The sequence below is a fragment of the Artemia franciscana genome, chromosome 2, assembly GCF_032884065.1.
Source record: "Artemia franciscana chromosome 2, ASM3288406v1, whole genome shotgun sequence".
In the NCBI taxonomy this organism is placed as follows: domain Eukaryota; kingdom Metazoa; phylum Arthropoda; class Branchiopoda; order Anostraca; family Artemiidae; genus Artemia; species Artemia franciscana.
Window position 1 is genome coordinate 19,634,690 of NC_088864.1, and position 13,603 is coordinate 19,648,292.

The 13,603-nt window shown below is 36.2% G+C and overlaps 1 protein-coding gene across 6 annotated transcripts in view; it reads left to right on the forward strand.

Annotated features, from left to right (window-relative positions):
* The window catches only part of LOC136038268 (signal recognition particle subunit SRP72-like), a 58,346-nt gene that overhangs the window by 25,619 nt on the left and 19,124 nt on the right, over positions 1 to 13,603 (forward strand). For all 6 annotated transcript variants that reach the window (XM_065721397.1, XM_065721411.1, XM_065721389.1 and 3 more), the window contains exons 6-8: positions 791 to 987; positions 6,004 to 6,274; positions 12,966 to 13,169. In XM_065721397.1, coding sequence (XP_065577469.1) covers positions 791 to 987; positions 6,004 to 6,274; positions 12,966 to 13,169 — 672 coding nt within the window. The remainder of the gene's footprint in view (positions 1 to 790; positions 988 to 6,003; positions 6,275 to 12,965; positions 13,170 to 13,603) is intronic.

The following is a 13,603-nucleotide window of genomic DNA, read 5'->3' on the forward strand; positions in this document are numbered from 1 at the left end:
TTTGTAAAAAATGTAATGACTGTGTTTTGCTTTAGAACAGTCTTGTTTTTTGGTGGAGAGCTGTAAGGTGGGGAGTTAAATAGGAACTGCCATGATCATCACCTGTAGTCATCCAGTTAAGGTGTGTAGTCTAAATCTGTAAGATTACTCACCGTTGGGTTCAGAATTTTTTTGAATTTAATTATTAATTAAATATTTTATTTAATTAAGTACTAAGTTTGGCATGAATTTAAAATTTAACTGTTTCAATTTAATTGTAAGAATTAAGTTTTTAAACTTCCTTTGTTTCCTATTTCAGAAATCAGGGTTTCTGAACTTGCAAAAAAAAGATAAACAATTTCAGAAATATCTTTCAAAAATAATTTTTCGGGTCAAAAGGTAAAACATCAATTTGTGGAAGAATATTTTCTGAAGAAAGACATATTAGTAAAATTGATTCACAGAAAAGTATGTAATTCTAGAGCTAATTGTATAGCAAAAGTCGGAATAAGAATGCAATTAGTTTCGTCAGTGGTGTACCCAGGAGAAGGGCTGCGGAGTTAACACCTCCAATAGTAAATAAATTGGCCATAAATTGTAATATAGGAAGTAAATCGTCATTGTTCGAAAATAATCAAATCTAGACACTAACGTGTAGCTATGCATGCATGTGAATTGGACTTTAGTGACGCATAAGTACTCACAACTTAGGCTCAATAATCCTGGATTTTCATGCTGTGGCTTTTTTCAATTTTCGCCAAAAAAAAACTAAGGAAATTTCTATATATGTTTTTTTTCTTATGTTCTTTAGACGAAAACAGTCAGTGATCATGAGCTCCAAGAAGTCACGTTTGAATTATGTTATAACGCTGCATGTAAGCTTATTGGCGAAGGAAAGCTTAAAGAAGCCGAAAAGCAGCTTCGGAATGCGGAACGGTTCTGCCGTTCATCACTTTCTGAAGAGGATACGCCGGAAGAAGAGATAGAGGAGGAACTTGGTATAATAAGGTAAACAAGAGTGCTGATTCATTATCCCAGCTGTAAATAACTAAAGGACACATGGGCAGAGCTGCCAGCGATGCTATGTATATATGAGAAAAAAAAATCAATTGGCAAACTGTTTTGTAATCTCCAGCCTAGAGTAAATTAAACTAAAAACGCAAACATTAAAAACTTTATGACCACGTGATTTTTCTCTTCAAGACTATCAAAATAAAGAAGAACTTCATTATGAACAGAAATATGATGTAAACGCTCATTTTTTTCAGAGTTGTTTTAAACATAACTATTGTTTACTTTGAATAGTCTCTTATTTGTAATAAATTTGGGCATATGTAAATTCTTTTTACATAATTTGGCACGGGGCATATGTAAATTCTTTTTAAATAGGATAGACCTTCATTATGCCAAATTTGTTTGTCAGATAACCAATTGTGACATATTTCTTTGTTTTCCTTACCTTGTTTGCGTTATCCCATTCCATTTATCAGACGGACAACATACTTAATCCTGTTTTGTTGCCTTAATACATAATTATCATATTGGATGTGAATTTTTATTGTTAGTCTTTTATTTTTTTTTTTGTTTTCCCCCTTTCTTTATGTGCATTTTTGTAAGTTAGGATTGTTTGTTCTTTTAATTTCTTTTTCTGTTGATAAAAGCTTACGGACGTAAAGCCATTAAAAACATTAGAAATGCGTCTATTGCTGAATAGTCCTTAAATGAGATACAGAAAGATAAGCAGCATTAATTGAATGATTCTTTAACAAACTACACTTATCAGTACGGATATCTATAAAGTAAAGTAGGACATCTACAAGGTAAAGTAGGGCTTTTGGAAAAGATAGACGAGATTGGCTGCGAATCTAAGCCAAGTGTATATTTTGGGAATAAATTTAGTGCAAAATGGTTTTGAATAAAGAGATCTGACATTAAATAACATTCGTTCAGCAACTCTATAAGAAAAGCAATAAAGGTTTCTAGCAACTTTTAGCAAGAGTCTTATTGGGAAGCTGTTAATCTAAGTGAAGAATAATTTTAGAAATAAAATTCTTCTTAAAAGGGTTTTGAAGTGTATTTCTCATTTTAAATAGCTTCAGTGACTATTTTTTTTATTTGGCAATTTATCTCTAAAGTAAAACTTAAATAATTATTGTCTATTATTGTTAACATTGTTTTAAAGAACTTGTTTCAACCTTAACATTTCCATATACAATTCGTCTCACAGCCTTCCACAATATCCTTTTAATTTTTGGATAGACATGGGGCGAGGGGTAGGTATCAAAGCTCACTTATTGTGATGTCCTTTCCATTTTTTGGCAACTTTCTCAAAATTGAAGATGCCCACAATTTTCACGACCGCACTAGAAATATTGGCAAAATTGAGAAGAACTTCTCGAGAGAATCAATTCAATTTTCGAGAGAATCAAACAGTCTGTTGTAACGAACTGTAAGGAATTTTGAGAAGAAGTTCTCGAGAGAATCAATTCAATTTTCGAGAGAATCAAACAGTCTGTTGTAATGAACTGTAAGGAATTTTGAGAATAAGTTTTCGAGAGAATCAATTCAATTTTCGAGAGAATCAAACAGTCTGTTGTAATGAACTGTAAGGAATTTTGAGAAGTTTTCTGAGAATCAATTCAATTTTCGAGAGAATCAAACAGTCTGTTGTAATGAACTATAAGGAATGAGGAATTCATGCGAATAGTTTCCGGCACTCGAAAAACAGGATTTTTGATAAAAACTTTTGTAAATGCAAATATACCTTTGGTTCAGCTTTCATGTCAGAGGCCAGAATCTTATTTTAGTTCTAACCTCTTATAGTTGTGCTGTTATCTTTCAATTTTGAAACTATATATTATAGTAGCATTTGTAACTGCCCTGAAGCCATTTGGAGGAGCTCTAATTTTACGATTTTAGAGAAATTCCCTAAAATGGGGATTAGGGTCCCTAAAATAATAATAAAAATCGACGTCATTTTGTCATTTCCTTAGGAGGCTTTTTAACTGGTTCTGGACATTTACCCCAGTGAAATTATTCCCCCTGGAGAAACCCCCCGGGGAAATATCCCCTGTAATTAGAAATTAAAATACATTTTGAAAGTTTATTAATTAATAGAGATTCAAAAACAAAGAATTGCAAAATGTCCAAGGGATTAGTTCATGCAACAACCCTAAAAGAATAGCAGCATCAAAATCTTTGCATAAAATTATGTCGCAATAATACATTTCCAGTTCATTTGTTAGTCTAGATTTTGTAATCGGGTTACTTTCGTGGTTTGATTAAAGTAGCTGCAAATTGTAAAGGTAAGTAATTGTATATTATATATATTTTATTTTAATCTATTTTAGTTATATCTATATTTTTAAGTTATATTTTTTAGTTTTAGTTTCTAGTTTCGGTTTTTATGGCACTTGGTATCTACCAAGTGACATATAGCAATCGCAAATTCTGTCTGTCTGTCTATCGGTCCCGGTTTTGCTAGTTTATGCATTTCCAGATAAGCTAGGACGATGAAATTTTGCAGGCGTATCAGGAACCAGACCAGATTAACTTAGAAATTGTCGTTTTCCCGGTTCAACCATCTGGGGGGGGATTGGGGGGGATGCTTAAATCGGAAAAAATAGGTATTTTTAACTTCCGCACGGGTGATCAGATCTTAATGAAATTTGATATTTAGAAGGATATCGTTTCTTAAAGCTCTATTTTAAATCCTGATCGGATCTGGTGACATTTGGGGGAGTTGAGGGGAGAACCTAAAATCTTGGAAAACGCTTAGAGTGGAGGGATCGGGATGAAACTTGGTGGGAAAAATAAGCAGAAGTCCTAGATACGTGATTGACACAATCGGAATGGATCCGCTATATTTAGGGGAGTTGGGGAGGGGGGGGGTTAATTCTGAAAAATTAGAAAAAATGAGGTATTTTTAACTTGCAAAGGAGTGATCGGATCTTAATCAAATTTCATGCTTAGAAGGACCTCATAACTCAGATCTCTTATTTTAAATCCCGACCGGATCCAGAGTCATTGGGAGGAACCAGAAATCTTGGAAAACACTTAAAGCGTTGATATCAGGATGAAACCTTGTGTTAAAAATAAAAACAAGTCCAAAATACGTGACTGACATAACTGGACCCGATCCGCTCCGGATCTGGTGACATAGGGGGAGCTGGGGGGGACCTAAAATCTTGGAAAACGCTTAGATTTGAGGGATGAAGCAGAGAGATTAGGATGAAACTTGGTTGGAAGAATAAAATCATAACCGTACCGGATCCGCTCTCTTTGGTGGAGTGGGGGGGGAGTAATTCGGAAAAAATGAGGTATTTGTAACTTACCAAAAAGTGATCAGATCATAATGAAATTCGATATTTAGAAGGATCTTGTGCTTTAGGGCTCTTGTTTTAAATCCTGACCAGATCCGGTGACATTGGGGGAGTTGGAGGGGGCAACCGGAATTCTTGGAAAACGTGAAAATTGAGGTATCTTTATCTTGCGAATGGGTGATTGGATCTTAATGAAACTTGATATATAGAAGGATTTTATGTCTCAGATGCTCCATTTTCAATTTGAATCGGATCCGGGGACATAGGAGGCCGGAGGGGGGGAAACAGAAATCTTGGAAAACGCCTTGAGTGGAGAGATTGAAATGAAACTTGATGGGAAGAATACGCACAAGTTATAGATACGTGATTGACATAATTAGAACGGATCTGTTCTCTTTGGAGGAGGTGGGTGTTGATTTGGAAAAATTAGAAAAATTGAGGTATTTTTAACTTAAGAACAGGTGACCGGATCTTAATGAAATTTAATATTTAGAAGGAACTCATGTCTCAGAGCTCTTATTTCAAATCCCGACCAGACCCGTGGACACTGGGGGGAGTTACAGGGGGAAACCGGAAATCTTGGAAAACGGTTAGAGTTGAGAAATCGTGATGAAACTTGGTGGGTAGAATAAGCAAATGTCGTAGATACGTGATTGACGTAACCGTACTGGATCCGCTCTCTTTGGGGGAGTTAGGGGGTTGAGTTCAGTGCTTTGGCGAGTTTGGTGTTTCCGGACGTGCTAGGACGATGAAAATTGGTAAGTGTGTCAGGGAGTTGCACAAATTGACTTGATGAAGCCGTTTTCTCCGATTGGACCATCTGGGGGGCTGAAGGGAGAGGAAAAATTGGAAAAGAATGATGTATTTATACGAGTGGGTGATCGGATCTTATAGAGCTCGTGACTTAATGAGCTCTTAAGGACCTCGTGACTCAGAGCTCTTATTTTAAATACCGACCGGCATTAAGCCTCTGATTTTCCTTTTAAATCAATCTATTGTTTCTTAGAACTTTGCTAGAGCTCATATCATATGATCTCTTGGCTCTTCCGGCCTCGTCATAAGTGCCATATGAGCTCTTAGCTCTTATTTTACGCTGAAGATGCCTTGTTAAATACGGGCCAAATATTCGTTGGATTTTTGATGCTTCTCTTCGCTTTCATTTACTGGCCATACGTCATCATCTTTATATTCATTTCTTTGTTTTGTTACGTTGCTCTTGATATAAACATGTAAATTCTTCTAGCCCCTCCCCCCCCCCGAAAAAAACACTAGAAAAATCGCAACAAACTTCTTCTTGAAGTTTCAGCTCGGTTCCCAGCCATGAGATAAAATAGGTTATAGTTACTAGATTACCTAAAGAATTCTTTATCTTTTAACGATACCTACTGACTTTTTACAATCTTTAAAATTAGAAATACTTGCCTGCTTTTAGACTTGTTGCTTAAAAAATGAATGCGCATACTCTCTTGTGAGGATTGGAAACCTGCTGGCGCTTCAGGTCCTGTTGTAGTTTCTTTGGAGACTTTTCAGGTACTGCAATATTGCTGGACTGTTTTCAAATTAGGGATTTTTTGGGGAGCCGCAGACCCCTACGAATTAAACAACATTAATAGTAAGTATAAAAAGTATTAAGGTGGAAAAATAATATAAGTAACTATATGTTAGTATAAAAGGTATAAAAAGTAGGAACTTTTTTTTCTAGAGTACAACTTGGATATGTGTTACAAGTCCTTGGTCAAGAGAAAGAAGCCCAGAGCCTTTATAGCTTGGCTTTGAAATGCAAGCCGTCTGATATAGGTTTGATTGCTATTGCCTCAAACAACTTAGCTGTGTTCAACAAAGAGCAGAATGTCTTTGATACGAAGAAAAAGTTGAAGTCAGCTACATCTGAAGGTCTTGAGTTTAAATTGAACTCTAAACAGAGGGAAATTATCGCTAAAAATAATTGTATCTTTCTACTAACTAACGCTAAAGTAAGTTCCATGTTGATAATTTTTTGTATTGTTATCAGTTGTTTAAAATCAAAAGACGATAAATCCATGACTCATTTTATCGATAATTCGGTTTATTTAGTGCTACAAATTAATGCTTTTTTTCGGCTGAGGGAATCAGGTGAAAGAATAGTTGAAATTCGTTTAATGTCTTTTGGTTTTCAGGAGCTGTTATCGCTTGCAAAGAGAGCCGTATGTCAATTGAGTTTTAGATTTGACATGAATGATCATTATGTAAAGTTTATTTTTTAAGGCTATGACATTCAAATATTTTAAGGTGAATTACTCTTCAAAGAATCCGATGGTTTAGGAGGGACGGGGGTCCACCTACGCGCCCCACAGTTTTGGTTTTAGTATCTTTTCAAATATGTTTTTGATAAAGATGAATTTATTGTTATTTTAAGAATCATATTAATGTATGTATTCTGCATTTATTTATGTATGTTTACTACAAATTTGAGCGTCTGAAAAGTTACTTTGAGAAAACCATGACATGAAGGCTGTATCCAGGAGAGGGAGGATGGGGGGTGTTAGGGTGTTTGAACCCCCCTCCGCCAACAAAAGAACAAAAAAAGAAAATTATTGTCTGATTCGTAAAAATGTAGCAAAAATGAATATAAAAATAGTTTTTAGCCTTTTCAAATTTTTTTTTTGTAAATCCTCCCTCGAAAATTCTTTTGTAACCCCCCTCCCCCCAAAAAAACTGGTTACCACCCTGCATGGCATACCATATATTTTTTTTAATGCAACTGATATCTCCTGTGTGTTCAGTCACTGAAATTAACGGTATGCACAGCTACGCACACTCCTCTTCCATCCCAATCTATTCAAAGCCTCCCTCTTAACTCCTTCCCAGGAAGTTTCCATTCCCTTTAAATCTTTCTTTATGACATCCTCCCACCCAACCATGAACGACCTGCTTTCCGTTTAGCCCTAGACGGTTGGCCAAAAAGGACAATCTTTGGCAATCTGTCATCCTTCATCCGCAGAACGTGCCCTAGCCATCTCAACCTTTCTCTCATTATAGCCGTAGAAAGTGGGACTGAACCACATTTTTTGCACAGCCCATTGTTTGAAATACGGTCAGTCATCCGGGACCCAGAAGAATCCGTAGGCAATTTCTCTAGAAAACATCTAGCAAATCTTCATCCGCTTTTCGGAGCGCCCAAGCTTTAGAACTATATTAGACCACTGTCATCACTTGACTTCCAATATTTCAATCTTGGTTTGCAGACATGTCTTCCTACTCATCCAAACTTTTTTCAACTGTGAAAAAAACACCTTAAGCATTGTTTATTCTAATTTTAGCATCTTCACTTCTTCCACCGTCTTTACTAATAATACTACCAAGGTAAGTGAAGCTGTCCTCCTGATCAATGTTTTCGTTACCCAACGTCAACTTTTCATCGTCACTTATTCCTAGCCTTAGCGACTTAGTATTCTTAATATTAATTTTCAAACCTATTCTAGCAAGTTGAACTCGCAAAACCTCTAAAAGTTTATTTGTTTGGTCATACTTTCATCTAAGATGCTTAAATAATCACTAAAATCTAAGTCCAGGAAAATTTTCCCTCCCTATTTGATTACGTGTTCTCCCATTGCTTTTCCTGTGCTCCTTAAGACTAAGTCCATCAAAATGATGCATATAAAGGGGGATAGAACACAACCTTGCTTGACTCCTGATTTAACACAAAACCAGCTGCTAACCTCATTTCCTAACTTAACCACAGCAGTATTATTCTCATAGAGCACTAATCATTTTAATGTATTTATCTGGTATACCATGTAAGCATAAGACCTTCGCTAAAGCTCTCCTATCAACAGAATCAAACGCTTGCTCATAATCTATAAAACTGAGAATTAAAGGAGTTTTACAACTCGGGCACTTCTCAATTATTAACCTAAGAGTGAAAATTTGGTTGACACATCCCTACCCATTTACTCCACATACATTGCCATTTCATCCACTATCCAATTATAGTTTCCTTTGGTGCTTCAACTAATTCTTGTAAATTTGCGCATAGTGTTGCTATTTTTATTAGTGACTTGAGCCTGTTTTTCAGATTAATTTTAAAAAAAGGAAATAAGAAGCTTTTCCAAGAAAATTAAAGAGCCGTAATAAAATTAGCAGAAATTAATTTCTATAATGATTCAAACTTAGAGCGACCAGAAATCAATATTAAAAGGTAAATGAAACCAAAACGAAAGAAATTAAAACAAACGATCATGGAGAAGATGGAGGTAGGAGGTTTCAATGTAGATCAATGAATAAATCTCAGAACGAGTAAAAATTAAATTGAATGTTGATGTCAAACTTAACGGACAAAAACTAGTGCAAATTGGGGTTTGGCCAATGCCATTTTCCTCTTCACTAACCGTGAAAGTCTAAAGCTCGGTATGTCATCAACGTTTTGTTGAAAACTATATGTCTCTTTAACGCTATGCCTTTTCAAAGAGTTGACGAAAAATAAATATAAATTCACTATCTTAATCAAGATGACTGGAAAGAAGTAATGAGAATAAACAGATTGTTAAATGTCTAATGATATTTATTCCTGGAAACTTGGCAATTCAAAATTTTGTTTCACTGTAATTTCTATTTTTATTTTTCAATGCTGTAAATATAAGGAAATATAAGTAATGTATTTTCGTTTTCAAAAAATGCACGAATGATTTAGCAAGCTAAACAATTTCACGGTTTGGGAAGGGGGAAAAGGGTAATATTAAAACTTTTGACTGGAAGCATTTGGTAAAAAAGATTTGGAGGGGAGGGGTCTAGTTGTTCTCTGATCACTTTTGACTCTTAAGAAATCAGACATCATTAATTTAAAGACAGCTTTCATAGTCGTTGGTAAAAATCAGAAACTAAATATCGCTGTCATTTGCAAACCTAGTCCTAAGACACTTTGTTATAGGCACTGGTAAAAAACGGCACGAATGAATCGTTAAATCGATTAGTTCTGCAAGGCACTGGAACTAATTTGTCCTTCTTTTTGGTAATAACTACCGAGTTGGCAGCAGGGGTAGAAAATGTCGGTGCTTGGAGTTAGCAAGGAGAAATTGCCCGAAACACATAACCAGCTGAAACCTGCGATCTCTAAGAGTTTCAATCTTTAAAGACTCAAGAGCAGACTTATAATCTACAAATTTTTCTCCAAGGATGATTTTAACTGTTATTTTTGGACTCCTACATCATCACTTAGATATTCATTATTATGAACCCGAGGCCCCAAACGGGACATGAATATTCTAATATGGGACGTATCTATGTTAGATATGTGGTTTTCAGCTGATTTACTGGGAAAACCATGCGGCGCATTGAAAACAAAGAACGTAGTGTACAGTTGCCTTTCCGGACTAGCCCTTGAACATGAGCACTAAATGAGCAATCGGCACTGAAATTAACCCTCAGGACTTTAGCTGACGATACAAGCGGAAGCCAGGGAGTCGGCAAACAATATCTCGTTTCAGCAGATTAAATCTTACGATTTGTTTTACTGTCGTTGATCGACAGTAATTTGTACTACATTCTTCTTTGAATTCTTTTAAAAGATTAGGGCTGAATTGGGGCATAGCTTGGGTTGTATCTACTGTGAACTTAAGAAGCGCAGATAGATCGTCTACGTATTTGAATCGGTCATCCAAGGTGTCCATAACATAATTAATTACCGCAAGGAAAAGGAGAGCGGCCAATTTGGTCCCTTGAGGGGCTTCACATGTAATCTCTTCCCAGACAGAGTCGAGATCACTGGAAAAGAGGTCGTAGACTCGCTGGTACCGGGAACGTGGGAAATCAATAAAAAACAGTAAGACATGTTTACCTGCGCCCATTCTTTTGAGATTCGTAGCAGCCATGAGGTACTTAATCAAATCAAATGCTTTCCTGTAATCAATGAAGAGCATATTAACGAAATCGTCTCCAGATTCGAGCCATTGTACGATCTGGTGATAAAGCCTAACTAAATGTTCTGTGGTACAATACCCTTTTAAACAACAATATTGGTACGGGTCAAGTGAAACTGCGACTTGCGACATAAGTTCACGGTAAATAAAGGACTCAGTGACTTTGGCAAGATTCGGCGTGATTGAAATGGGTTTTAAATGATCACAGTTTTTGGGATACTTAACTGATTCACCCTTGGAACGACACGTACATTAGACTGTTTCTAAGGCTGGGACGGACAACGACTGATCATTGAAGCATTGATTAATGACCGAAGTTAGAGGTTTCGCCAGAAATATACCGTATTCGCGCAAAAGTTGTACTCGCAACTCGCCAGGATAGAATGCACAGTTATTTCGCAGTTTTCTTATCTCCATGTAAGCTTTTTACTCAGAAACTTGCTTGATTTCATTGAATTCGTAGTCTTCTACCACAGTATTCAATTCAAATTCAGTCAGTGATGGATATGTGGTACAGATTTCTGTAAAGAAAGAATTGACTTCTTGTGCTGATATCAAAGTCCCATCTGTTTCAGTATCCATAGCTCACTACTAACAGCTTTTCCGGTCACCTTGCCTCTGGGGGTCTGTTTAGGAGTCCAAATTGCCATAAAGTGACGAATGTTGATGGCGCTCCTACGTGTCGAAGTGAATAAAGTTCGTAAATCGTCGATTTTCCGATTATGACTGGCATGAATACTGCACTAAACAAAGTCAAAAGGGTCAAGTCTTTGATTACTCACATTGCCAGGGCAAGAAACTAGGGACACTAGCACTAACAAGCCAAACTAGGAATTGGTGCGAAGCAGCTATTCATCGCTTGCTACGCCTCCACCGAAGCTTATACTACCACCCCATACATAAACACCTTATATTTTGATAATGGGCTACTTGCTTTACTTACAGCGCTTGCCCTCAGGCTGTTAGGGGTTTTGTCAACCCTGGAGGTATAGTTATTTAACCTTTGAAGTAGTTTGAACAAAATCAAAATTTCTACCAGTATTCAGAAAAGGAAGTAACTAAAATGGCAGGAGGAAGGAGTTGGTTGCCCTCTAAATCTCTTACCAACTTTACCCCAACATACTTTTAAATTTTCGACTTAATACCCTTAGTCGTTCTTTAGATATTACTGATATTTTCTTTTGACAATGAGCAAACACATAGTGTGTTTTAATTGTGTTTGGCATCCTTTTCAAAATCTTCTTAAAGTTTTACCTTAATACCCTAAGCCTTCTTGGAGACCAGGATCAAACATACACTCTTTATCACTAAAAAATCATTGTTATGTTTGCAGCTTATTGTGTTATGGGCAACTTGCATGTGTTATGGACATTTCGGGGGGGGGGCTCCCGAAATTTTAGTCCGAATCGTAACAACGTAACAAAAGAGCATATAAACGCATGTTGATGCATTTTCTGCAGTTTTTTTGTAATTCCCGCCCCCCTCGAACAGAAACCCTGTATGCGCCCTTGGCTGTATGTTGCCCACTAGGAATCAGAAAGATCGACCGAACCACTATGCCTTGCCAATCAAAGCAGAGACATAATATTTCAATAAGTGCAAAAATATGCATATGCAAAAATTCATGTCATTTTTTCCACCATGAATAAATACTCAGACGATGACATTTGATTGGAAACTCTTGTAATGGTTTGAAAAATAACGCTATTTTTATGTCAGATTTTGCTTTTGGATCTTGCCTTTTATGCTGTTATCCTTTATTTCTATTACTATGAAAACAATGCTGGTTCTGAATGAATTTGCAGTCGAGACTAGTTGTGTTGTAAGAAATCAATATCGTAAGGAAATGGTATAATGCTGCCTTTTTTCTCTCTTTTGTTGTCCATTGTTACCTTTTATGTTTTATTTTTGACCTCACCTTTTAATTTTGGCAAGCGTGGCACTACTCCTAATTCATTTTGAAAAGTAAAACATGCTACACCTGCTGTTTTAAGTTTGAAAAGGTGTGTTTTTAACAGCCTAAAGAGGATTCATTACCTTTAAATGATCACCCTATCACGTCCATTATAAACTTTTTCAAGTTGTGTTACCAAACCTGTTTAGAATTGAATGGGTGGCCTTCTTATAACTTGGATAAGAAATCCGAATAAAAGACCGAAAACTAAGAGCCGACACCTGCTTTCCTGGAAATCTTAGAAAAACCATTTAACTTCTCCTGTTTTGTGTCAAAGATGGAGATATTCAGATTTAATGAAACTTACTTCATTAGAAACTAGTAATTTAATTTTTTTTGACTGAACAGAGCAGAATTTTGTTTGTAAGTTCAGGAAAAAACAGCCCTGAAAATATTCTAGAATACCTACTTGAAAAACATTAAAAATTAACTCCAAGGAATTATCGTTTGAGTAATTGGATAGCTTTTAGAGATGCCCATTGTGCCATCCGCCTGTATTGGACATCTTTCAGACTCAAAATGCATATTATTTGCGCTATATGTACATTGAATAGACAGCATTTTGCTGAAAAATTAGTTGGTGATTATATGTTTTCTTCATTTTAAACTAACATCTCGTTAACTTTACCAACTGTTGACACATTCAAGATTCCCTATGGTTTTTTTTTTTATCAAGATTGCCTTGGGAGTTTCTTGTCGCGCAGGGAAAACTCGCTAATGAGCTCTTTGTCCTTGAGAGGTTTAGCCGACGTTGAGACTCGCAAAATGATTTATGAGGTGTCGAATCCTCTTAATTTTGCCTAATTATTTTTTCAGCCGGAGCAATGTCGACACGCTCTTGAGCAAATGAAAGACGAGTTCCCATCGTCCAAATTATGGGCTACATTGCTTGAGGCTTCGCTACTAGTAAAAGAAAAGAAAATTGACGAGGCAGACAAACTTCTTGATAAAACAGCTGCAGGAAATCCGTCGTTCAGACTTACAGCAACACTGGCAAGGGTTCAGCTTCTTCTTAAATCAGTAAGTAGTCTTGAAGCTTTTAAGATTTCTTTTTCATTCAAACGGAAGTATATAGAAAACTTTTAAGAGTCGAACTAACACTAGGGTCGAAGGAAAAGAATCACCAATACAATATATCCATACTGAGTTTTTTTTTCCACTTTATAACCTACCCTAAACTGCTGTACGCATGTCTTTTCCAGTACTTTAAAATGTAGGGGACGGTAAAAAGGGTAAATATTTGTCATTAGTAGGCCTATCAGCTTGAAGTCATCTAGCCTACTTAACCTGCCAAGGCCTCCCCAAGGTAACCTGTACCTACTCTCTGGAGTCCGAGCTTTTACTTCAAATGATTCTAAAAAAAGATTAATAATCACTTACAAAGGATTTTCAGCTTTAATCTTATCAATTCTGTGATTCAAATAGGTGCCTTTTCATCAGAAAGGCCAAGTATT